The following is a 26,808-nucleotide window of genomic DNA, read 5'->3' on the forward strand; positions in this document are numbered from 1 at the left end:
ATTGACTGAGACATCTACCTTGGTCACCGAATAAGAAAGAGGAGTATTATTATCACTTTCCTTCTGTCTGTTGGATTCTACCTCCATTTTTCTCATCAATATTTCATTTTTCCAATTAACCCTGCTGCATCATTCACCAGCTCCATGAACACTTCCATTTAGAAATCACTTGTGCCTCATCCTCGTTCTTTCTTTTCACGTGACATACAGTACATCAAGCAGTGCATAAGCAACAGGGCTGTCAAGTTCCATCAAGCTTTAAATAATGACCCGCGAGAGGATCTTTATTCCGTCGTGCAGCTATGTAAAGCATGACTCCTTTCCATGAACTTCCTTCTCCCAAACCATCACAGTAAGAGTTCAGTAATATCTCATGTTTTCTGCAGCTATATTTAACCCTCATGGGCTGTGATACCATCTGTTGCTGCTCCCTATTTCAGCCCTAGGAAGGAAGTTTCTAATCCTCCCTTTGTTCTTAGAGATCGGCCTTTGGGAGAATTCTGTACGATGTCACAGTCGTTTATGCTCCTCTTTAAAATCTCTCATTCCGATCACTTCCTGTTTCCTCCTGCTGTTTACTGGATGCCTGGGCAGGCAGACGGGCAAGCGGGTGGGCTGAATTGTTGGCGATTTATTTTCATTTGCTTATCGGTGTAATTGACGTCGACCATGGCCCCTGGGACAACGGTAATGTCATTGCACAAACAATTTAAAGTTTTATTAGCACAAATGGGAGTTCAGAGCCACGTCGCCCTTCCCACGCTGACAGAAATCGCCCGTTACACTTGTCCCTCCCGTGTGGTCCAGCCTACACATCATTAATAACAAACACTATCAGATGCACAGATGGGGGGGAGGAGAAAAATTTAATTATTCACTCATCTCTCTTGTCTTTATTTATCTTTGACTGAAAAATTTGTCTTCCAGGAAAGCAGGAAGTAAGAAGAGGAAGTAGTAGCTGTGGCTTCTGTGCTGTTAGTCTTAGTGAAGGAGGCATGGCGTCCCACTTCCCGGAGCTAATGCTGCCTTCAAGTCCTATCGGAAATATCGTAATTACGATGTGAGCGCACATGAACGCCAAAACAATGTTGTAATTACAACTCAGGAACTTGTATTTTTTCTATGAGCCCAGACTTTCTGACTTGGCGGGCGTTTCAGTAACAAAAAGTCACGGCTCCTGCCAGTATGTGACAACTGGTAAGATCTACGTGGTAATTTTGCATGTTAACTGTTAATTTCTTTCAGTAAGGCGTTGATGATAACAAAGTAAATATAAACAAAAGACGTTTTCTTACACCATCCTTATTATTTTTCTTTTCACCAAAACCACTCGAACACATACCGTGTCGTAATCGTGACCTCTGAACTTGTACGCATGAACTTCAAGGAGGACTTGAAGGCAGAATAACACTTTTATTGATTAAATAATTGTTTGCACAATATTGAATTGTATCTCATCATACTGCATCAAACCAGCAGTAAGTTATGTTGTAGTGAAAGGCTCGTGCTTTACAGGTCTCTTTCAAAGGTCTAGCTGCTGCTGTGTTCTTCCTACAGTTGTTTCTGGTCAAATGAATACAAGAATAAATGCAGTGGGTTAAATATTTAATGAACGTAATGAACTTGTGTGTTTTCTTATCTTGTACTACATGCTAAAACACTTTGATTGGGAGAGCTAGCCTGGTTTTTAATTAAAAATATGAAGATTACTGTCAGTTACAACAGTATCATTCACCAGTACTATAAGCACTGCTATTTAGAAATCACTTTTGCCTCATCCTCTGTCTTTATTGTCAGTGCTAAAGCAACATGTCTGTCAAGTTCTATTAGGCTTTAAATAAATCATACTGCTTTAAATATGTCCTTCAAACATCTAGATGGGCATCAAATCATCTCAAATAGAATAACATGCAGCCCTACTTGGAAAGCAGTGTGCACTTTTACAAAATCTCCCAATGCAATATTGACTTTAGCAGAACAGCATCTGAAGAACAACATCTGAAATACCCAAATGATGTCATTAATATTGAGCTTTCATTACAGAAATAAATGAAAACCATGTTGCTAAAGGTCAAGGCTATTTTTCTTAAGCTGATATGAAACATTTGTTTTCAGCAGGGGAGAAATTGAGCTTATTGCAAATTATTTAGCAATTATGTTTTGGAATTTTTAAAATCTAATTTGCTAATCAGATTTTGATTGCACAGTTCTCCTGTGGAGGAGACGGCATTTCCAACAGGGAGTACAGAAAGATGATATGTTTAGCTTAGCAGTGTGATTATTGGATACAAAAAGGTTTCTCTAAAATCTAACCCAACCTGCGATGGTTAGGACAGGCTTGCAAATGTGTCTACAAAAATAATCAGTTGCTTATTTACTGCAATTTGGGAGGATATCATGTGCAAAAAGGCAGATTTAGAAGTCAATAAGACATCATAAGCATGTTGGTGGCTCATTTCTTATCTGTTTTTTAGACTACTAGCCTAAATATATTTGAGAAATATGTTTGAGAAATATAAGCCACTTCCTGTCAACACAAAGGCATTTTTCAGCAACGTTACACAGGCTAGAAACAGAAAGTGAGTACATACTATGTAATACAATGGGCAGTAGGACATGCACTATAGACACTACTTCCAATTTTCCATGCTTGAGTGTTAATGCATGTGTAAATCAGGCTATGAATATATTAACACTTAAATCACCGCAAATACGGATTCATCTAGTATGCATTTTATTCCATTCTTTTGCTCGCAGATGTAGTTATAATGCCATCCCGCCTCCATTACATTCTTTACACTCTATTTATTTGTCTAATCACACTTCTTTATGCCTCCATATTTATTCCCGGAGTCTGTTTGGTATGTACAAGGTATCCATCATGCGAGGGTTGTGAACTTGCTGCCTCCCTCGCTTTCTCTCGACATATTCCCTCATTATCGTTCCTCAGCGTTAATGCGTTCTGCGGAGCGATTATATCACAATGAGGAATTGAATACAGACTCACTGATTGATTATGTGACTCATCAGCAGATAGTGGTCTCGGCCCACCCAGACCGCCACACACACACACTCTCACACTCACACTCGCACCACTGAACATTTTTTATTACAATACATCGCCACATAAGACAGTCAGTCACTGGCTTTGCCCACAGCATTAGTTATTTCCCAGATGCCATCCATGACCATACAAGACATGACATATACACACTGTCATTGCACAATGATAGCACCATACATAAACACATACACACACACACACACACACACACACACACACACACATAGAGCTCATAATGGAGGCACGGCACCATCAGTCATACTGATATTCATTGCAATATTTAAAGCATTTCAATCTGAAAGTACTGTGTTGGTTTGGATAGGCAACAGTTTTGGCTACAGACACATTTTGGGAATTTTGGACAAATTTTGGCAGTTCTATAAAAGATCCACAAACAACATGGACCAATTGGTCACTCCAACCAAAGAGTACTGTTTAGAAATGTAAATGAATTGATAATCACGTAGCATCTTTGTGCTTCACTGGTTAAAAATGTCTAGCTAATATAACATGACCTCACAGCTTGCTAGCTTGCTTATACAGCTAACAGGAAAATCCTATAATATATTACAATTTTTGGCAGTTGAGAGAATTGTTTTTTTTTTTTAGATGTGAGCAAGAAAACATGGCAAATGCCCAGTGTGAATGCTACCTAATAATCACCAGCTCCTCTATTTTTTTTTTTTAACTAAAGCAAAAACTTGCCTTGTTTTGTATTAGCTCATAAGATTGATGTTTGTGAATTCAAAAGTCAAAGATTAACATCAGCATGAAGAGAAAGTTAGAACTACCAGAAAAAAGGGTATCTTTCACATGCCATGTGCTCTCCTCTTCAGTGAGTTTTGTTCAGATTTTATTTGCACGGCTTCAAGGTGGCTACCTGATGACCAGGATCCCTGGTTCAATCGTGAGCTCGGGTTTCTGTCTGCGTAGAGTTTCACATGCTCTCCCCATGTCTGTGTGGGTTTGTTCCAGGTTCTCCGGTTTCCTCCCACCTCCCAAAAACATGCTGATATGTAGATTGGCTTCACTAAATTGCCACTAGTTGTGAATGAGTGTAAAAATGTGTGCTTGGTCCCTGTGATGGACTGGTATCCCACCCAGGGTGTGTTCCTGCCTCGTGCGCAGCGTTTCCCGGGATAAACTCTGGATTCATTGCAATCCCTACCAAGATAAAGTGGTTACTGAAGATGAAGATATCTTCTAGCAACATCTTCATACTTCTTTGCTGTGCTAGTAGCTCACGTCAAAATTTTCATCATACGAGCTTTTTATGTCATTTATACACTCGGCGTGTTAAAGGTTTAAGGAATCTGCCTTCAGAAAGGACCAGAGTTATAGATTTTAAGATAATCCTAGAAGCTTCTCTGTTCAAGCTTTGTTTAACCCTTCTGCCACCACCGTTAATGGATCAAGGCTTTTCATTCCTCTGCTGAAAGCACCTTTTGGCACGTTTTGAAAAGTTCCGACCTCTCTAAAAATGTAAAATATATCTCATCTATCACTCTGATCACTATTCTTTGTTCAGAAACAAAACCCAAGTCCTCAAAAGACCCTTTGTTGGAGTGTTGCAGTGATATCCTCCACCTCGTCTGTCTCCTTTCTTCTATATAAATACCAGAATGCCAGCATTTCATCGTTTCCTCTAACGCTGGGTCTCAGGCCATATCGGCTGGAGCTCGGTTGTGTGTCTGCTCTTTGGAGGAGGTGTTTCTGCTCTTTTGAACTCTCCATGGGCAGATTTGTCTTCCTCCACAGACCTCCTCTCCATTCGGTTGAGTCTGGGCTTGAGCCCAGTCGACCACTGCCATTTGTATCACCTCAGACAACAGTAACAAACCACAGAGGCTTTCTTCAACACCTCGTCCATCTCTCCTATCATCAAGCCTTCACCTTCACCGCCCCCCTTCCCAGCCACCTCTCTGTTTCTCTTTCTGTCTCATATTCATACTGCTTTACTCCTTCCCTCTGCCTATCGATCTCTCCTGACAGTCAGGTCCAGAAATCTGAGTGCACCACCATGAACTGTTTTTATATTATTAGTTATTAAAGACTAACACCAGTTTCTCAAATAAGATTTCTTAAAAAACAAAATGGCATTCATGCCTAATATCATTTAGCATTAAAACAATGACAGCGTGTAATACATAATGGACCAGACTAATTGAGCAAGTCTAAGGTACACTATTAAAATAGGGTTCCTCAAGGGACTCTGGATTACATTTCAAATATAAATACTTGAATGCTTATAATATCGTAAATTTTAACAGTGCACTCTTATCGGAAAAAAAAAGGTTTAGTCTAAAACTGTTATGGGTTTCTTTGACTTGTCCCTCTGGCAGAACCCTTAAGGGATCTATGTAGAACTGTACAAGAAGCAAAGAGGAACCCAAAACTACCCAAAGAACCAACTATATGCATGCATGTTGTATAAGACAGAGTGTGGGAATGTGATAGTTTTATCATTACATGTCATGTTACAAATTCCTGGTGCAGTAGGTAGCATTTCTATGTTACAGCTCCATGGTGCCTGGATCGATCCTGAGCTCGGGTTTCTACTTCAGTGTTTTTCTTGTTCTCCTTGTGTCCTCATGGTTTTCATCCAGGGTCTCTGGTTTCCTCCCACCTCCCAAAAACATGCCAGTGATTGGACAGACTATGTTTAATTGCCCTTAAGTGTTAATGAATGTGTGCACGGTGGCCCGCGATGCCCTGCGTCGCATCCAGGGTATATTCCTATATCTCACACCCGATATTCCCAGCATAGGCTCCAGATGCACAACAACATTTTTTCAGGATAAAGCACTTACCGAAGATGAATTTTTGTTGACCCGTAGTTATATTTTCTGCTCACTGATATTCCGCTTGGCTTTTAAGCAACCTGAGATCCATTTAAAAGTGTGGCATCATCAACTCTACTTCATGCAGGAGCTTTAAAAAAAAAACCCTCAAAACCCACACTTCATCCGAATCCCAAATGTCTTCCTGTTCATTACATATTCTTGGTCCGTATATGATTTAATATAACATATGTAGTGCACTATATTCACTGTAGGAGGCAACTTGAGAATCAGCCACAAAAAATAAAGTGGCTGTTAATAATTGAGTACTTACATGTGGCTTGCATTAAATTGGAAAATTGACACATAGACATAAAGTATGCCAGAAATTATATGAATTTAATCAGACCACTTTCAGAGTCTTTTGGCTAAAAAAGTTTAGGAAAAACATGTAGTACAAGTTAAAAAATTTAAATACATTTTCAAAATATGAATATTTGAACAGTATTCAAACTGTCCCATTTGTTTGGAAAGCTCTAAGGTGTTGTATGTTACTACATGATTAAAATATATTGTGTCCCAAAGTAACACCATATAGTATGCAGGAAATATATTGCTGTACTTAAAGATTTTTTATTGATGTTGCTCAGGTTTATACAGCAGAACAAATAGTGCCACATTTCAGGTTTTACACAAACTTAGGGCATTTTTATTTAATGCATACAAATAGAAAGTACGTAACAAGGAATAAGGAGAAAAAATCAACAATTGGTACAAAAATAATTTTAACACCCAATTAGTGTGGTACTATGACGAAGAATAGATATGGTCAATGCTGGACTTGAGAAAAGTTTATCTTATCATTACTGTCATAATTCAAGAGTCAAGAGAAATTTAGAAAAGAAGAAAAGTTCTTGATTTCAGATATATCCCAGATTCATATTAGGACATCTCAAGCAGATAAAAAAACACATTTTATATAATGATCTATAAATAATACATATGAACGGAATATCATCTGAGATTAGTTTTTGATAAATGCTGACTCCAAAGCCGTTCTCAGTAGTGGACGCTGACTTTTGGACCCGACTGCAGTGGTAACCACAGTCTCGCTCTTCACCCTGACCATGGTGGTGTTGTGTGACAGGGAGAGGTGTGTGTTGTTCCATTCCTCTCTCGGGCTATTTACTTAATGGCTAATGCAAAACAGGCCTGGGAATGGAAAAGGCGCCTTCAACCGTATCATTAAGCCTCTCCCCCTGTCCGGCCTGCCTCTCGCTCCACCTGGATAAATCACCACGCTAACTCATCATTACACTCTCATTATTTGTTCTGCCCTGGATGTGACAGGAGGCAGGGATTTCCTGTTAAATATTTAAAGTGTCTGCAGGCCTGCATGATGGGAAGGGTGCAGGGACTCGCGGTTTTTAGAAAAAGATAGAGAGAGAGAGAGAGAGAGAGAGAGAGAGACTGTATAAATACATAACCTTAAAAAACATGTGAGAGTTAGTGAGTGTGAGTGAGAGTGCATTGGAAAGAGCAGCACATGTGTGAGGAAGTAGTGTGAATAAAAATAGTAAAGGAAGGTGCGGGATGATGGATAGAAAGAGAAGAGACAGGAAGGGTAATGCAATGAAGTGAGAGATGAGTGTGGAGGAGTGTAGACAGTGAAAAACAGGCGCGAGTGAAGAAAGGGACAATAATCAGCTTAGCACTTTACACTTCAGCAGAGTGCTTTATTTCCATCTCGGTTTTAGCTTTGCCGTTGTCTCTTCTCTCCAGCTTTTTGAAATTAAGGACAGAAACAGAGTAACACAGCTCATACTCTTGTTTTGTCTCTCTTGAAGTCACTACAGCCTCTCTTTAGGTAGTGGTTGTATTTTGTTCAATTTCATCCACATGAAGTTGTAAAAAATGTTTAAACACTCACCTCTAACCCTAACTTTGCAAATTGTTGCACATTATCTAAGTAGCTAGGTGTGTTAGCATGAGTGTGTACATATAAAGTGTGCGTGTATGCAACATGATTTAAGACTATACTAAAATGGACAAAATAGCATTTCGTGATATTTCGTATATGGCAAACATTTGTGGTCACCTGACCATCACACGCATATGTGGTTCTTCCCCAAACTGTTGCCATAAGGTTAGAAGCATACGATTGTCTAGAATGCCTTCGTATGCTGTAGTATTACAATTTTCCCTTCACTGGAACTAAGAAGCCAAAATCTGTTCCGTCATGACAATGCCCTTGTGGAGAAAGCAAGCTCCATGAAGACATGGTGTGTTAAGGTTGGAGTGGAAGAACTCGAGTGACCTGCACAGAGCCCTGACCTCAACCCCACTGAACACCTTTGGGATGAACTGGAGCACAGACTGCACCCCTGATCTCACTAATGCTCTTGTGGCTGAATGAGCACAAATCCCCACAGCCACGCTCCAAAACCTAGTGGAAATCCTTCCCAGAAGAGTGGAGCTTATTATAACAGCAAAGGGGGGAATAAATCTGGAACAAGATGTTCAACAAACAAATATGGATATGATGTCAGGTCAGGTGTCCACAAACTTTTGGCTGTATAGTATATTTCAACTTTGGAAACTGTGATCTCACTGCTCAGTTGCCCTCCACAAATTTGACCAATGTGATACATTATCAAAAATAGCCACAAAAATGTAAATAATTTTTTTAAAAATCTGGACCTTTGGGGTCGGTCACACAATAACAATTGTAGTTTGTTTCAAAGCTCATTTTCATCTCATAGACTTCTGCATATACTGTGAAGTCATAACGTATATTCTTCCTTTCTTTCATGAATGATTATGAAAAAGTCAGAAATTGAGGCCACAGAAACAAAGTTACACAGCTCAGAAGTGCAGAGAAAAACTTGCAAAACTTTCTGAGAGGCCACAAGTGGGTATTTATACAGGTGTGATGAATTACACACAGGTGCCATCAATGGTGAGTGGGCGTGGTCAAATCAGAGCAGGAGGAGGAGCTGAGGAAACCGGCAGCCAAACAGGAAGTAAACAATATTTTAATTGTGTGCATTGGGGGTTCAAGTACCAAAGGTGTTGTAACCCTGTTGTTTTTGCTGGGATTTTTCTTCTTCTTCATCTTCTTCTTTTCTTTTTTTGCTATATCTTCACAAATTTGGTGTCAACTTACTCAAAAGTCTGAAACTCAATCATTATCAAAAAACCAATATGGCCACCACATGCCAATCAATTCTAGTGGGGTGAATTAATTAACTCAAACCTGTGATTGGTTGTTTGGATTCACACAAAACTTAAAAGACAAAATTCTGAGGATGTCTGCAAAGTTTTGGGCATGGTCATCTATGGAGGGCGGGGTTAAGTTAAAATAACTGTTACTCAGGAACCATAAGTGTGATAATATAATTTTATATAATTTTGTATACTTTGTACTAATCCTTATTTAAATTTTGTGAGGTTTCTAATGATGACTGTGTTACTAAAACATGACTGTCTTTAGCCATTTAGCTTTCATTAAGCCACTGTCAAGAAACTTGAACAGTATGTTTATCTATAGTCTCTCTAGTGTTCTACGAAACTTGCTACGGACTGACCACTGAGGGCACTAATTGCAAATTGGTGCTTGGACCCCCGAGTTGGCTATTTGATTTTCTCTTGGTATTATATCAGAAATTCCAGTTTGATATAGCAATGTAGGTCAACACAGACTCCAAAGGCCCAAGTTATGGTATGATAGCGTTACGAATATGACTTCATGTGACACCCGCCTGGGCAGTTTGGGTTTGAGTGCTCAGTCAGCAGTTGCTATTGAGGGAATGTGATCTAGAGTCTCTAAATAGAAATGAACAATATGTTGCATTTTTATATTAAAAGCATTTCCTCCTCTGAATAGCAACACTACATATTACAGCAGAGACGGAGCAGCACTTGCCAATGTTTTGGCAGTTTTCTTACACTTATTTTTCTCAGACACTGCTGGCCATTTACAGCCTTCAGAGCTCACTTATGCACATTTCCTGGCTTCCACCAATTTGCATGCATAGCTTCTAGTCAAAAGCTGGCATTTAAGCACTTACTTGTGCAAAGGTCTCCTCCATCTACAGCAGCTGAGGGCACAAGTTTGCACCTCCCAAGTTTGCACAAGTTTGGGTGGTGGGGGGATAAAACATACCTTTCACATAAACGTATTTTACAGTTTATCTACAAATACATGGAACTTGAATTGCAACACTTGTGTCTTGCTGGAAAAACTGAACAGAATGAAATGAAAGTCAAAATCAACAGAAAAATAAGAAAGAGAAGGTAGTGATATCTGTTGTATTAAAAATGGTCAGGAAGATTGTGTATGATGTTGGGCTCCTCTTAATATTACAACTTAGAGGATCTGCGGTTAAGAAATAAGGTTACATCTGTAAAATGTAACTCACCAAATGATTTGTTGCTGTAGAATAAATTCCTTTGTCTCTTTTGTTGCGTACTGAGGGTATGCAAAATTTTGCACTCAACTGTACAAGTCAAATGAAGAACCTTTTATTTATTTATTTTTTTACATTCACTGTCTATTTTTGTCACCAGGTAAACAAACCTGGTATTAAATACCTCATTCTGATTGGCTGCTTAATTTGTGCCTCTTCATTATTGGCTGCCTGTTTGTTATTTCCTTACATTAGGTTGCCTCTGATGTAGAGCCGTACTCCAAATACTGTCTAATGATGAAATGTAACCATGACAATGAGCAAAAATAATGGTTTAAATAGGCCTGTAATTATTTTTAAAATATTTTAAATTACTCAGGAATTATTCATAAGCTACAGTGCATGGAAATGTTTTAAGTAGAACAACAAGGCTATCTATGCTCTTCCAGATATAACCAGCGCAACAATATTGTTCTTTGTCTCCATGGCAGTGTATTGTTAAAGACACCTAGCGAATGGACCAGAACTCACTATTACCCACATCTTAGTCAAAGCTCCAGAGCCAACACAGACACACACACACACACACTCCCCTGGCTGTAGTCCACCTGGGCAGGTGGATTTGTAGAGAACAGTGAGAGCTTTTATACGCCTGCTACAGCAGAGAACCCCAGCTGGGAGGGAAGTCTGAGAACAGGGCCAGGAATGAGAAGGGATTTCCCCTAGTTTGTGTGTGTGTGTGTGTGTGTGTGTGTGTGTGTGTGTGTGAGAGAGAGAGACATCTTATTAGGCTGTCAATCGATACTCACACTCTTACTCTGCAATTTAAACTAATGCCAGCTGAAGTAAAACCTGTCTCCTGTGCAATCTAAAAGTAGAAATGGAAAACAGAATTATGTGAGATATGTTTCTGTGGATTAAGATCCAAAAAGTGGATTGTGATTCTACACAGATTTAAAAGAAGTGTACTTCAGATCCAGAGTCAGGTCTAAACAGGCTCATATGTAACAGACAGGTATGGAACTAATGTGTATAACACATTAAATATAGGGGACATGTCCACTGAAATCCAGGAACTTTTTCAGCAGTCTAGGATCCTTTTCAAGAAATTATTACCTGGTTCTCTGTTCTGGGACCCAGGGACTTTTCCAGGACCTTTTCCGGAACTTAGGCATTTTTTGAGGAACCCAGGAACTTTTTTGGGAGTCCAGGAATCTCTTCAGGACCTTAGGCATTTTTAGGAAACCATGTACTGTATTTTTTTTATGAGTTCAGGAACTTTTTCAGGAACTCAAAAACTTTGTTCCTGGGTTTTTTTTTGTTTGTTTGTTTCAGGGCCCATAGACTTCCAGAGTCCAGGAAGCTTTCAGGTACATAGGAATTTTTTTGAGGAACTCAGGAACCTTTTCATGAACCTTTACATACATAGTTACTGGGTCTTTGTTCCAGGATATATGATTTTTTTTCAGGAGTCTATGTAAATAGTCATCAGTGTTTTTAGGAACCAGATATACTTTTGAGGAACTTGGGAACTTTTTAGTTTTTAACTGTTGTTCCAGGAAGGCTGTGGTTCCTGCCCTAGAGTAGGTACTTTTCTGTGTAGCATGACCTACTGAGAGAGAGCTTTCTGTCATAAACATTGCTGATTGGTCAAGCCCAAATTTCACACAATTTCACACAAAAAAGCTTGTATCATAGGTGTCACAGCATGAGCACTGAATCGAAAGGTATACAGCAAGCAGCAGAGATTCATATGTAATTCAATTTGTGCCAAAAGTATTGAATGTAAGTTTTCAAGAAACAAATAAAAATGTACAATGAGAAAGAAGAAAACATTCTGCCACTGAAAACAATGATCTCAGTGGCCAACATTTAACATGGTCTTCAAATAAACAGCATTCTTTGTTAACAGTTTTCTAAGCTTCCTCTTCGCTAATCATGGTTTATGAATACGCTGCCAGAGTTTTAGTTTTCACTTTCAAAATTCACCATTGTGGGCGGGCTTAACAGTGATTTACTCTCATTGGTTAGTGAGATTTGGACCAACAGCTCCCTGACCTGGAAGTAGAGACTTCAGTGGTGCGAATTTTGGAGAATGTTCTGGATACGGTTCTCTGTATAGTTATAGTGTTTGCACCTTGTAGTGGAAATTACTTCCTTCCTTCTTTCCTTACTTTGTATATTAGTTCGTAATTAATATTTGAGATTTGGGTAGTCCCATACGACTATTTTTTTCGAGATTTTTTCGCTTCCAGGTCAGGGTGCTGTCGATCCAAATCTCACTAACCAATGAGAGTACATCTCTGTTAAGCCCGCCCACACAAGAGGTTTGTGCCAGAATGCCGAACGTAAACTCACGGAGCGTAAACGAAAACTTTGATAGCGTAAACGAAAACTCTGGTAGCGCATTCATAAACCATGATTAGCAAAAAGGAAGCTTAGAAAACTGTTAACAAAGAATGCTGTTTATTTGAAGACCATGTTAAATTGTTGCCACTGACTTCACTGTTTTCAACTGCAGAGTGTTCTTCTTCTTTCTCCTTGTATATTTTTGTTCATTTCTTGAAAAGTCGCATTCAATACTTTTGGTACAAATTTAATTCCATAGATTCAAAGAATACAAGAAATTTATACCATTAGTAACGTATCTCAAATGCTTTTGAAGTTCTGCTGCTTTACTAGAGCCACAAGGATTGTCTGATTGGCTGACTGCAGTCCGGCAAAAACGAAACTGAGGAGCGTGTGTATGTGAGCGTAAGAGAAGGCGAGATGAAGAAGTGTTTGGATGTCTCTATGCACTTGTTTTATCTCCTAATCCATTGTAGCAGTTTCCTGAGCATCTCTACCTGGGGCTTCTACATTAGCGTGATAATGGCTGCAGGAGACAGCGCTGTAAAGGTCTCTGCCATCTTTAATCCATCGTTACACACACAGAGGCACCACACACAGCTCGCATAAATCACCCAGTGTGAGTATGGCACAGACAGGCCATCCTGCCTCCCTCCCTCGTTCTCTTTGCTCTCAGTAGGAAAAGTCTACAGCCACATTTTCACCAAGGTTTGGAGACTCCAGGTAGAATTTACTTTCGCTTTATCTAGGTGAACTTTGACCTGTGAATTTGCAAATCTTAATCTTGTGAGCCAACAGATAACCAAGTGGTTGAGAATGTGGACTGCTTCTCAGGACTGCTTATTATATAAGCCATTCAAGGGTGTGCATTGCAGTGATTTTTTTTCATGGGTAAGGGCATTGTTGTTAGTATGGGGCTAAACATCAGTAGCATTACAATGGGTTCAATATTTGACAATACCACTAAATCTGATATAATTCGATTTATTACCCTCTGATGGATAAGTGATCAACTTTATTCATAATTTGAGGAATTTTGACATTTGACAATGATCATGACGTAGAGAAGGACCTTGCTTGCCTATTAATTTATTCACATCAGTTTAAAAATATAAATAATTTTTTGCACGCCAGATGTCTGTCCATTTTCACTAATAAGAAAATCTGAAATTTATACTCAATTATAGTTGATGATAATAATAATTTATGATTGTTGCGTCATTTCAAACATTGCTTTTTAAATTAATGCAACAATCCAAATCATCCAATCCCAACACCCCGAATTGTTAATTGCATAACGTGAAGCAGAGTAAACCCCTTACCTGTGATAAAATCACTGTAACATATGCTTTTGATGGGCTTAGTGCTTTTATAAAATGATTACAATATGATACAAAACAATATGATCAAATCTAATGCCCAATAAATCATAATAAATAATAAATAATATACAGAATAAACAATTCTTTCACCACACAGTATAGTCTGTTAACAGTATTGGTTGCTAAGCAACATAACGGATGAAGATTAGGATATTCTTTAGAGTTACTGTGTATTGTGATGAACTCACATGTGAATATATCAAGGATGTTACAGCTTCCAGCCAATCAGATTTCAGACCCAAATCTCTTTTATAATTCTGTTTTTTTTTTTTTTTTTTTACCTTCTAAGGATTTTCTTGTTAGTAATTTTGGCACCTCTGGGTCCAGTGCAAAACCTTGGGGTAAGTGCAGTTATTGGAATTGAAAATCCCATGCATTGTACAGAATTTGCTTGGACATCGAAACAGAACCTGATTGCCAGAGGCAGCTTTAGTTTGCGCTGAAGATGGCCCTTCACAGGATTTCTGTTTGTCTTTTGGTCATTTTTAATAGACTTTCAGCAGAGCTGCTGAAGTCATGGACGGCTAATCTGCTCTGAAGCTTTAACCCTAATATTTATACACGGAAAGCTTCTGCGGATTAGTACTTCCTAGTCTCTCCCCACACACACACACACACACACACACACACAGATACACACTAATACACACTCACATGGAGCAGTAATGCTTCCCAAGGCATCAGCCTGTAATATTGAGAGGCAGAAAAAATTAAAAGCCTCATAATGACTCTGATAACCTTTAAATGTGAGTTTGAAGGGAGATGATCAAACCTAAAACAATTCACAAGCAGTTGGAACACAGAACTATCCTCTGTTCTGTCAAACTGACACAACATGCAGCATTCGATTCTGGATTTCAGACATTTTCCAATGACTAACTTCTGTTTCTCCAGACATTGCCGCATCTTCATCTTCTTCAGTTGATTCCTAATCTCTATAGAGAAAAGATTCTGTGAAGACATTATCTGGACATTTTTAATTTAAAGCAGCAGCACTGGAAATCCACTGGAAAAATATGACACCTCGAAAATGATTGGTGTTAAGCTCCAAGTTTTGGTTTTATCTATCTGAAGCTCTTGAGACCCTCTACACTGACTTGGCAGAAATAAGTCTAAGAGCGAGCTTGAGTGAAGAAGAAAATGCTGTCTGCGAAGATAATCCCATCTTTGTGCTCATGCTATGCGATTTCTCCAACTTCAAGACTTTCAGAAACAAGTGGGTCAGAGCGATATTAAAAAGTGATGCAGACACCATGTTGGCGCTCTCTCATCCTTCTCTCATCCGTCTCACACTCATCCCGAGTCCCCAGATAAAGCAGAGGAACATGAACACAAATAGTATGCTTGAATCACAAGAAAAGTGGCTCTCAAAAGTACAGAATTTGTAAAGAGAAAAAAAAAACATATGCAAGAAGTACTGGCTCACTTGAAACCAGCATCATTTTTGTTTGTTTTGCTTCCTGTGGGGGTCATGAGTGTAAGACGCAATAAATCCTCCATCGTGCTTGGATGCTTTTAGCTCACTCCAAGCTCTCTTGCTTCATCTTGGCTCATTTCCCAAGAGGGCCTTAGTAGCTCTTTCAGGGTTTTAAACAGAGCAAGTGATGCATTAATCCCTCAACTTCTAGAAGAGGAAACATTCTGGGTTTCCCAGGAAGAAGTGTGTGACTTCCTCTTCCTCTCTATCAGCCTCCTCCACGAGTCTAAAACCTCCAGCGTCCTCAGATGGACTCAGTCGTTTTCTCCCTCACCCTCCCTTTCAGTCTGTCTTTCAAGGTGAATAATTCAGCCTCAAGGCCGAAGCCGACACAGAAGCACGACTTTTTTTTTTTTTCTCCTTATGCAATAAACTAGGGACTTGGGGAAAGTACAGGCTTAGAGCACCGCTGAGAAATTTATGAGTACCCACTGCACTGCAAAGCTAACTCCATACATTTTTTTTTTTACTCAAACACATGGTGGTGCTTGATGTGGAAAGAGGGAAAAATAACAAAAGGCACTTCACATTTGGTGTCAAAAACCGTGAAAGATGGATTTTTTTTCTGCGCATGGAAACGGTGGAAAAATGGCGGTGGGATGGTGGCATTCAATAAAGCTCCGGAGTGAAGAGAACTGAGAACTCTACCAATATTTCTAACAAATGTCATGCAAACTTTATAGGACAGTTTGTTGGAAAGAGTTCATGGCGTCTGTCGGAGTTTGATTACGAGTAAAAAAAAACATCCAAGGTTTCCATCGTTAACAGAGTGGTCATCATCTTGATAGATATTGTGATAAATTATTCCCAGATACCAGAGAGCATTAAGCTACAGAATGTTCGGTAATATATCAGGTTATCAGGAGGCCATGCTCTGAAGCGATCATTACGTAAAGTAACTTTTCTGCTCTGTTCTGAGAATGTGATTATAGTGATAATCTGTTCTACGATGTTCTTAGATTCGTAGGTGAGTTTAAAGCACATGATCATATGTAATTTTCACCACAGCGCTGTTGAGTTCTTGATTCTGTAGTAACTTACACTGGGTCTTTTATGGTGTTTGCTTCAGAAAAATATGTGTAATTGTTGGTATGGTGACATTTTCTGTGAAGAGATGTTTAAAATTTATGGAAGGAGTCTCCAGTGTCAGTGCTTTGTAACAGTCAAGGTAAAGTTGTAAGTTAAAGTTAAATACAAGAAAGTTTATAGGACAGAGTTTGCAATTTGAGGCTTCTCAATACCATGACAAGGTGTGATTTTTCTCTTATTAACTTCGAGAGACAGAAAAAAAGCGAGGCTGGTGAGGTAATATAGCTGCTATAGCAGAAGTGATGAGTTTACGGATTTCGTGTTTTTGCAGATGTTCCATGACTATAAATAAGATAAAAACTATGACATGTTGTTCTTTAATAATTAATAATTGTTAACATTAGCAATTTGCTGTGGTATGAGTGGAATACAACACTTTGGGACATGCTGAAAGTGTATGTTGAAAATATATATATGGATATGTGCACACACACTCTTACACACACTGCAGTCACAGTTATGCAGATCCTGCTGATCCCACTTGGGGCTCTTGGGAATGGTTAAGGGTCAGGGTCAAAAATAACAGCAGCACTGACACTGACACTGACACTGATACTGTGTGTGTGTGTGTGTGTTTGTGTGCGTGTGTGTAAATCTGTCATTCACACCGTTTGTAGTGAATGATTAGGACATTTATCACAGTGGATCAGGTGTAATCCCTGAACGTTCCTAAATTCCACCCAAACACACACACACACATGCACACAGCTCATGTTGGGCTGCAAGAGTGCATACAAAATGATGTACTGTATATCCAAAAGTGGCACAAATTTTAAGCACTTTTCTGAAAAATCAGCAAAATATAACACCTGACATGGTTTATATCACAATATTTAGACTTTTTTTAAATCCATCAATTTCACATTTACTTTGCACAAATGCAAACTTTGGATAAACCCAGGTAGAAAATGTGTCTAGATTTTAAATGACAGATGCTACAGGTTCAACAAGGGCAGAGCTTAATTTGATTAGCCAATTGTAAATTTGATCATACTACTTCATCATTAGTCTTTCGTTTCTTTTCTTTGGGCTGATTAGACACTATGGTCAGTATAAAATAATGGTTTTAATTGCACTTTTTACCATTTTAAACAAACTATCCAGCTACCTAATCCCTGCACAGACTTTAGCAAGGTAACTAGTTAGCATAGCAATATTAATCCTACTTCTCCCGTAGTAGCTAGTAGACCAAATTAACTAGCAAAGTTGTTAATGTCAGGTAATGTATTGTTTCATGTAATAAAATGAGCCGAGTTTGAGAGAAAGGCAGCTAACTTTAGGTGAAACGTTGTGGTGGTGCATGCTACGAGCTGAAGAAATGAAATGAAACACTAGTGGTGTTATAATATGGCCAGTTTTGTGATTGGCTGATCAATTTTATGCTGGTAAGTGAGGCCATGCGGTTCGAAGACTCACTTATAAACGTCAGGATTGTGGCTCAGCAGTGATCAGCACTAGTACACTAATGCTAACATCCAGTCTTTCCAGGCACGTAGCGGGACAGGGAAAGCTTTGCACAGGGGGTCATAAACAACAAGCATGATCAAACCCGGATTTTTCCACACGCTGTGATGCCGTTCCAGTAAATCACAGCCGCACCATCCTCCGCTGGAGTTCACCGACCTGGAAAATGGCCACTGAGCATAGCGAGGGCTATGAACATAGACAGAGAAGTAGAGAAGATCAGCAGGCTAAAGCCTCAGAAATAAATATTGAGCCAATTACTGGACTGTAATGTGCTCTGAATGCCAGTGAAGTGCAGTAGGGGATATTTATGCCTTATTTAGCGCTCTATTGAGGAAAGTGAATCAGCTCTTTCTACAGGCTGGACAGCTTTGGTGAACTCTTGCCTTCTGTGATTAGCATCCAGATGATGTACATTCCACCCCCCTCTTAACACTCTTTTTACTGTATTTTAGCAAAGCAGTAGATCAGGGCTCAGACAAAATGAACTAAAGAGTTTATAGTTTGACCTGCACAGTTTGAATTTTCCATTATTCCCAATCAGGGCTGTCACGGTTTTAAGTTCTTAAATCAAACCTGGAACGCAATTATCTGATATCTAGCTGATTAGCACAATCTCTCATTCTAGGCTTGATTACCTTGGCCTGCTTAACTTGAATATTTTTTAAAGTGAATTTTGCAAACTGAGTTTGACTGAATGAATCTGACCACTGGAATAAGCAACCTGATGAATGCATTTGTGTGTGTGTGTGTGTGTGTCTGAAAACTGAATTATTGAATCACAATTTGTGATTGATAAAACAATTTGAATATAGAGGCTTGATATTTTTTTAAATATGAATTTTAAAATGTGAATATCTGAACACTGAAATAAACTACTTTGTATTTCAAGGTGGAAATTTCATTCGAAACCAATAAATACAGGTGTGTAGTTTTTGATTTAATATGTATTACATGGCACGGTGATACAGCGGGATAGTGTAGCCACCTCACATCTACAGGCTCTCCGGTTCAATCCTGAACATGGAGTTTTGCATGTTTTCCCCATGTCTATGTAGGCTTTCTCCAGGTTCTCCAGTTCATCCTGCTTCCAAAAATCCTGAATGTAGGTGAACTAGCTATGCTAAATTGTTCCTTGGTGTAAATGTGTGAATGTGTGTGTGCATGATGCCCTGTGATGGACTGGCGTCTCGTTCAGGGTGTCTTCCCGCCTTGCACCCTATCTTCCCAGGAAAGACTCTGAACCTGCCATGACCATGACCAGAATAAAGCACTTGCTAAATACGGATTAATGAATTAATGAATATTCCAATGCTATAAATCTAATGGTGTTTAAATTCCATTATTAACAATACGATGACTTTTAACATTCAAATCATTTTTTTCCACATCTTTTCCAATGCTTAGTAAACATAGCATTATATTATTTTTCTCACCCATTTTCAAACAAATAATTTTTACTGGATATATTTGTCTAAATTCTTTGTCAGCAAATTTATTTCACGTTCCATGTTTTATTCCATCTTTTTTCCATCCTTTACTGTTCATGAGGGAACATGGCATTTCCAAATAAATTTCTATCTTAAAAAGAAGTAAATCTAGCATGCTAAAGGTTTTTTTTTTTTTTTGGTTTCTTACGGAGCCCATAAAGAAAGGTTCTATATACAAACCATCAACAGAAGATTTCTCATTTCCAAGTAGAACCTCTGTAGAAGAGCTATAACCACTAGATATCCACAGAACCCTTAAGGAACCATCTTCTTGTAGTCCAAAGCAAATAGGAAAAAGCCAGAACAGATTAATTTGTGGAAGCAACTTGCTTAGTCGTTTTTTTTCAGCTATGCATTGTGATAAGTGTATCTTAGAGAAAAATCAGGGCTAAAAGTTTGGCTTGGTATGTGTCAGACCTCCTCCTGAACCTTCATAGCGAAGGCCCGGTTCCTGGCTCCAACGCAGCAGCGTGCACTGGGAGTCGTAGTCCAGCAGCGTAAAGACTTGAAAGGTTTCTCTGGAAAGGGTTGTAAATCTCCTGCGCTTGGAAGCCAAACTCCTTCATCTGTTACATCACCTACACCGCCAATAAAGCACCGTTTAGAAAAGGCTGTGTGTGTGTGAGTGTGTGTTCATTGCCAAGGGGGCTGCGGAGAAACAGACTTATTTCAGAGCTGTAACTTGGGTTTCCCTGCTGAGTCTGTCTATCATGCATCTTTCTGTCTCTTTTGCTTTTTATTTCACTTCCTTTACTTGTGCTTGGATTTGCTCACTTGACTTTTGTCATTTTGGGATCATTGTGTGTTTATGAAGACTTTATTTAGCTATTAAATCTTTTGCAGGCTGCATAAATCCAGCCCATTTAGTCTCTCTGTCCCTCTTTCCCTAAGAAATAGGCCACTCTTTTAATAGGGCACTCAGTTTCAAACCTTCATGAACACAGTCATCTTGTAGAAGTAATTTCAGTTAATTTCTGTGGTAATTACATGAGGTAATGTGAGTAGTTAGCATTTCTTAGAATGGGTATATACTACAGTGCAGTTCATTAATAATTAGTCACTTAAACAATTTGTGTTGTTTCAAACACTTTAAATGAGACAAAAGCTTTGTCTCAAATCATCATTCATTCCTTCATCTTCTTAAAGGCTTTATCTTGGTCATGGTCATGGTGGTGTCTCAAATTGCATACTATAATTTAAAGTTTAATGTTTACATACTAATCGTTCTACAACTAAGGGAAGTGACAATAGAAATGCTACCTCATATTACTTAGCTTTTTTGATTAGCTTAGCTCAGCCAACGACCTTTTTTTTTATTATGTATAGATATTTCTTAATGCACACTTACTAGGCACTTACACATAGAACACAAGTACAAGTACATAAGTATGCGACTTGATACACACTAATCCAATGTCACCCTGGTTTAGCCATTTTTATAACATCATATAATTAGCTCAAGAGTAGATGACAAAGAAGGACAAAGAAGCCCCAGTCTGAACAGAAAAAATCTCAAGGGTGGATGAAAGAAGCCCTGGGCTGGACAACAGAGGCCCCAGGCTGGACATTAGTACCCCAAAGGTGGACAGAAGAAGCACCAGACCAGACAGAAGAATCTCAAGAGTGGACAACAGAAGCCTCAGTTTGGACAAAGAAGCCCCAGTCAGAACCGAAGAGGCCCAGAGTCAGGCAAAAGAGGTCCCAGGCTGGACAAAAGGAACCCCAGGATGGATAGAAGAAGCTCTGCAGCAACTGGACTATAGGAACAGGATGGAAGGAACAGTAGTAGCCCCAGGGTGGACAAACAAAGCTCAAAGGTGGATGACGGAAGCCCCAGACTGGACAAAAGAAGCAGCCTGGAAGGAAGAAGCCACAGCTGGAGGGAAGAAACCACAAACTGGACATAAGTATCCCCAAAGTATCCTATACGACCAGATCTTGCCCTCTTTATGAAATTTTGATTGGACTCCCTGTTGAGTTCCATGAACCAACACAACAGTGATGGTGCTCTGACTAACCAAGCAAGATGTAGCTTATTAAATATGAAAGGCTACTTCTGCAGAGGTTACTATCTATTTTACAAAGAGGATGCATGTAAGATTTTGGATTGGTGGGTGGTTGTCCCTTTTGGATCAGCAGCCTGCAGAAAATGGCGCTAGCTTCAGCAGGAACAGTTCTCCACTCATTAATGTCCTGAACTTGATATGATCTTTGCACACAGATGGTAGATAAGACACATTTTCGGTACTAGCAAATTTCTGAGATTCATACAACAGTGTGCATTAGATTATCCTTTATTTCAGCCACCATCCAGTTTTGGCTGAGTAGTTTACTTTTAAAATGCTTTTAAAATATTCACTGTTTTCCTAATGATGAACATTGAAGATTGTCGAATCAGGCCTACTTTTTTTGTGGCTTGGACCAAGAATCGGAGCTCTAAATCATCAGCGGTATTTACATGAGCTCCATTATTGACTCCAGACATTTCCAGTGATTTCCATCCTTTATGGTGTTACTATCATATTCCTGGGAGCTCAGAGAAAGGGAGGCTTGACCTCACTGTCTGCACTTACGGATCCATAGAGAGGTCGAGTTCCATCTCTGAGCCTCGTGTCTTAACATGACAGAGTGCTGTAGCTGCCATTCCTCACCACACCTGACTAACAGCGTAGGATCTGGCTCGTGATCAGATCATAGACGCTGCTGTCCACACATACAACAAAGATGAAAATAACCAAGGCACAAGTTATTTTTATCCAAGTACTATGGCCTTCGGACACATTGTGAGCAGAGATTAAGCTTAGTCTATGTTATATAACCGTTTTAATTTCTTTTGGTAAGAACAACTGGGAGAACAACTGGGAGAAACTCCACACAGACAGTAAGCCAAGTTTAGGATCAAACCGGGGACCCTAGATCGATGAGGCAGCAACGCTACCCACTGTACCATCATGGCATTGTTTTCACAGAATGTATCTGTTGTGCCCATGTGTCGTCCAATAGGACATGGTCTAGGAAGTGACTTCAGTCATTTATGAAATGCCACAAATTGTCTTAAACTATAAATCGAACTATATAAATGTAAGCAGAGTTAAATTGATAAATATTGCTTCAGCCTCTGTTTTCCTTTAAGAATTTCAAAATGCACATCATATGGTCTTTTAAGTAGAGACCCCTTTGTTTTGGAAACCCATCACTTATAATGGGATGTAGTCCTGACCTAGCCCTGTAAACAAATGAGCCAACTCAGAAAAAAGTTCATGTCTTATTTATGATTTCAACAGATGGTGAAAGAGCATTTGTTGTGTGTCACATTACTGCATCCCGCTAAAAGCCTGGCTGTTTAAAACATTGCAGAACAAACACCTTCTCTCGCTCTCCATTGAGTCGAGATTTGCAGTGCTCCTGCCTCATTCCAACAGCTTGTGTGTTCATCCGAGCGCAACCGTTTACCATCCCAGCTGTGCGGCAGATAAACACTAGCTGTCACACTCTAAAAACTCTCAAAGTCACTGCACACACACACACACACACACACACACGCTCTTTGCTGAGGGACACGGGTGTGGGGTGCAGAGAATCTCTTCTGTTAGACCAGAGGGCCTCGATGAAGCCTCTGACCTTGACTCACTAATGCACTTATGGCCTGTAAACTGTGCTTGCTATAGGGGGCAAGGGGGCCATTTTGTCAGTCCCTAACCCCCATGCTGAGTGGAATGGGATGAATAATTGAGGGATGCATTCTCTACTTGGGCTGTAAAGGGGAAATTCTTGCCCTGTCCTAATTGGTGGATATGAGGGTTATAAATTGTTAATATAGGGCTTTTATTCGCTTTGGTTCAGGTCACTATCCTGGAGGGCAGCCGAGAGAGAGGAGAAAAAGAGAATGAATGAGTGAACAAGACTGATAGAGTGCAAAAATGAATGAATAAGACAGGGGCAGACAGGAGAGAGTTAGTGAGAGACAGAGACTGTCCATCATAGACTAATAGATTAGCCTTTTTCTTTCTTTTAAACCTCCGAGGTCAAACCGAAGTTTGAATAAAACCATGAGCCAAATATTATGTCTGATCCCTCTGGACAGTTGGAGGTTTCACTGCTTTTGATGGATTCTCCAATGTGTTGATGTTTCTCATGACCAGAATTCTTTCATCACTGAAACTAAGTATCCACCATGACAGCATCTGCTAGACATCGATCATTTCTATAGACTGTGGCTCTAAAGTGAATCCGAGGTTATTTGTCCAATAGCATCATGGCTTGCTTTGTAAAGCAATACTGTTGAAAATGATATTTACCCAGTGCTACTGCAAGAGAACTGGCCGGCCATGTATATTTTGGAGTTCAGCAGATGTAGTCTGGGTGGAATATGAAAGATCAGACTGAGTGTGGCGTGAGAGAAACCCAGGCTTTGCTGTGATGGAAGGGTGTTTGTAAAAGGCTCTGGGGAGATGTGTCCCAAGGTCCACGGGAGCTTTAGTTGGAAATTCTCTGGCTCTCCTGTCTTGGCAGAGGTCATTCTGCTCATAGATCATCTGGAAAGAATCTGCTCATGTGTCAGTGTCACACCACACTTAATCCACTCTCCTTAATGGGACTCAATAATTATTGGCAATCCTCCATTTGTTGTTGATTGATCACTGTCAGTTTAACCTGCTGATGTGGAATCCTGCTTGACTGCAGGAGTCAAAAAAGGATAGCCTCTATTTCTGTTATACAAATAGGCATGTACTATACAATGACATGATCAACTCTGTATGTCCCAGTTTGGAGGACACCCTACCACTGAAGCAAGTGAGGGTTAAGGGCTTTCCTCAAGAACATTGGTAGAAAAAACAACTTTCTGCAAACAAAATTTCATTTTCCTACCAGATTGTTAAACCCTTTACACTTTTGGTATTCCTATTAGATTGATTGTGACAGCCATTACATGGTGTTCATATTGGACTGATTGTTAGATCTTTTGCACTTTTGGTATTCCTGTTTAATTGACTGTTACATTCTTTGCCTGATATTCCATTTCACTTTTGGTATTCCTTCTGGATTGATTATTAGATCACTTGCACTTTTAAACATGAGAATGACAATGGTACTTTGTGAAGAATGGAAACACTTTTTTGAGCTCATAAATGACCAATAGCTACTGTATATTGTGCCTGAAATGCAGAGAAACATTTACCGAGTGGTTTGTGGTCATCCAATGATTCCTGACTCTTCCCCTCTCCTGTCTTTAGAGACCTGATGCCCAAGACCCTGGAGGGTCAGATCACCATGGAGAAGACACCCAGCTACTTTGTGACCCGTGAAGCTCCAGCTCGGATCTACTCCATGTCACGTTCCACCAAACTCATAGTGGTGGTGAGGGATCCGGTCACCCGGGCCATCTCAGACTATACACAGACACTGTCAAAAAAGCCAGACATTCCCTCCTTTGAGAGCCTGACTTTCAAAAACAGGACTACAGGCCTTATTGACACCTCATGGAGCGCCATCCAGATCGGCATCTACGCCAAGCACCTGGACAACTGGCTCCAGTTCTTTCCCATGCATCAGATCCTGTTTGTGAGCGGCGAACGGCTGATCAGTGACCCAGCTGGAGAGCTCGGCCGTGTGCAGGACTTCCTGGGACTCAAGAGGATCATCACAGACAAACACTTCTATTTTAATGAGACCAAGGGCTTTCCATGCTTGAAGAAGGCTGAAGGAAGCAGCAAACCTCACTGCCTGGGCAAAACCAAAGGCCGAACTCACCCCAACATCGACCCTGAGGTGGTGCAGAGGTTACGAGACTTCTATCGGCCCTTTAATATGAAGTTCTACCAGATGACTGGAAGGATATTTGGCTGGGATGACTAACTTTGTGAAGTGTGAGGAAAGACCATACACTATGATTGCTTGCAGTTCCACTCAGTACAAGAAATACACCAGTATAGAAATGAAGTTTAGTGGACCCTTATGTTCTGTTCATTTCATAATGTTTCTATGATACATTGATAATATTTACGTTTATGTATTCATCCTACACTTTTTTCCAAACAGAGGGCCCAACAGTGGCAGCATGGTGATCCCGATCATTAACACAGAGCCTTAACCAATAAAACACCACTGCCCCTTACACGCTTGCCTCAGTTTCAGTAACGAGTATGTAACACCATTTTGAAAAATTCTGTTTGGATGAGCATGACTCATTTAAAAACAAATTGGAACACTTGCAAAAAAATATTGTTCTAACTTAAACTTTGTGTTTAGTCCAATTTCTTTAATGAGGGTAAGAAGATCAAGTAAAAGTGTTAAACATAACTGTTCTTTATCATTTTAATCACTTTCATATTTCTTTCCAGTCTTATTAATATTCCCTTTTGTGCACACAAACCAACCATCAGAAGGTTCCCCTGATGCACTTTTAGGAAAATGGGTTTCTCAGAGGTTCTTTGGATAGTTTGGATAGTTTGGCTAGAGGATCATTAGCTTGCTAAAGAGGATCTACTTGGAATCTTCTTTCTTTGAAAGGGAACCCTCCATTGTAAGATTCTACATGGAATAAAAAACAAACCAAATTGTAAAGGTGCTAAATGGGAACGTTTTAAAACTTGTATGTGTGTATGGTATACTGTAATATTGTATTATAGCAAATAATTGAGATTAAGGTATATTAGATGTTTAATTATTTTTAAATTAATTTCTAATTAATGTCTAATTAATTTTTACAATAGTATATGTATAAAAGCTAAACAGATGCTTTGGGTGAATGGGACATCCAGTGAACAGAACGTGAGGGTTAAGTGTATGTCATTGATCTCATCAGCAACAGAGACCTATGCAATTCTTTATTACTTATGTCCAGTCCAGTCCAGATTATCCAGATTGGTTATTTGCATGGTGCCAGGGGTGAGGATGTCGTTCTTCTTCAGAGGTTCCATCTGCCCACCACAGATTGAAGTTCTCCCTACCCTAAACACCCTTGGTGGCTCATTATGGGCTTACTAATTAGCTAGTTAGTTGGATCAAATGTGTATTCAGTAACCACTTTGTTGTGGTGAATCCAGAGCCTATTCCATGAGCACTGACCATGAGGCAGGAACGACATGGGAGAATACCAGAGAACCCAGAGGAAACCCACATGGACATGGGAAAAACATGGAAACTCCACTTCCAGACTGAAAAATTGTGCAGGGCAGCAGGTCCTGAGCACCGATGTTCAGAACCGCTGGTTAACTCTAATGCACTGAAACACCATCAGAGAGCATTGATCTTTCCGGATTTTGTCAAATTTCTGGATTTCTCTAGAACTATGCATCATTTCC

General features: G+C 39.6%; 1 protein-coding gene across 1 annotated transcript in view; it reads left to right on the plus strand.

The window, feature by feature from the left end:
• Positions 1-26,586, plus strand: part of si:ch211-216b21.2 (heparan sulfate glucosamine 3-O-sulfotransferase 3A1) — a 42,050-nt gene extending 15,464 nt beyond the window's left edge. Inside the window, exon 2 of the mRNA XM_026914739.3 lies at positions 24,739-26,586. Within this exon, the coding sequence (XP_026770540.2) occupies positions 24,739-25,360 (622 nt within the window). The 3' untranslated portion in view covers positions 25,361-26,586. The remainder of the gene's footprint in view (positions 1-24,738) is intronic.
• Positions 26,587-26,808: the final 222 nt, after the last annotated feature.

Source organism: Pangasianodon hypophthalmus, chromosome 12, assembly GCF_027358585.1.
Source record: "Pangasianodon hypophthalmus isolate fPanHyp1 chromosome 12, fPanHyp1.pri, whole genome shotgun sequence".
In the NCBI taxonomy this organism is placed as follows: domain Eukaryota; kingdom Metazoa; phylum Chordata; class Actinopteri; order Siluriformes; family Pangasiidae; genus Pangasianodon; species Pangasianodon hypophthalmus.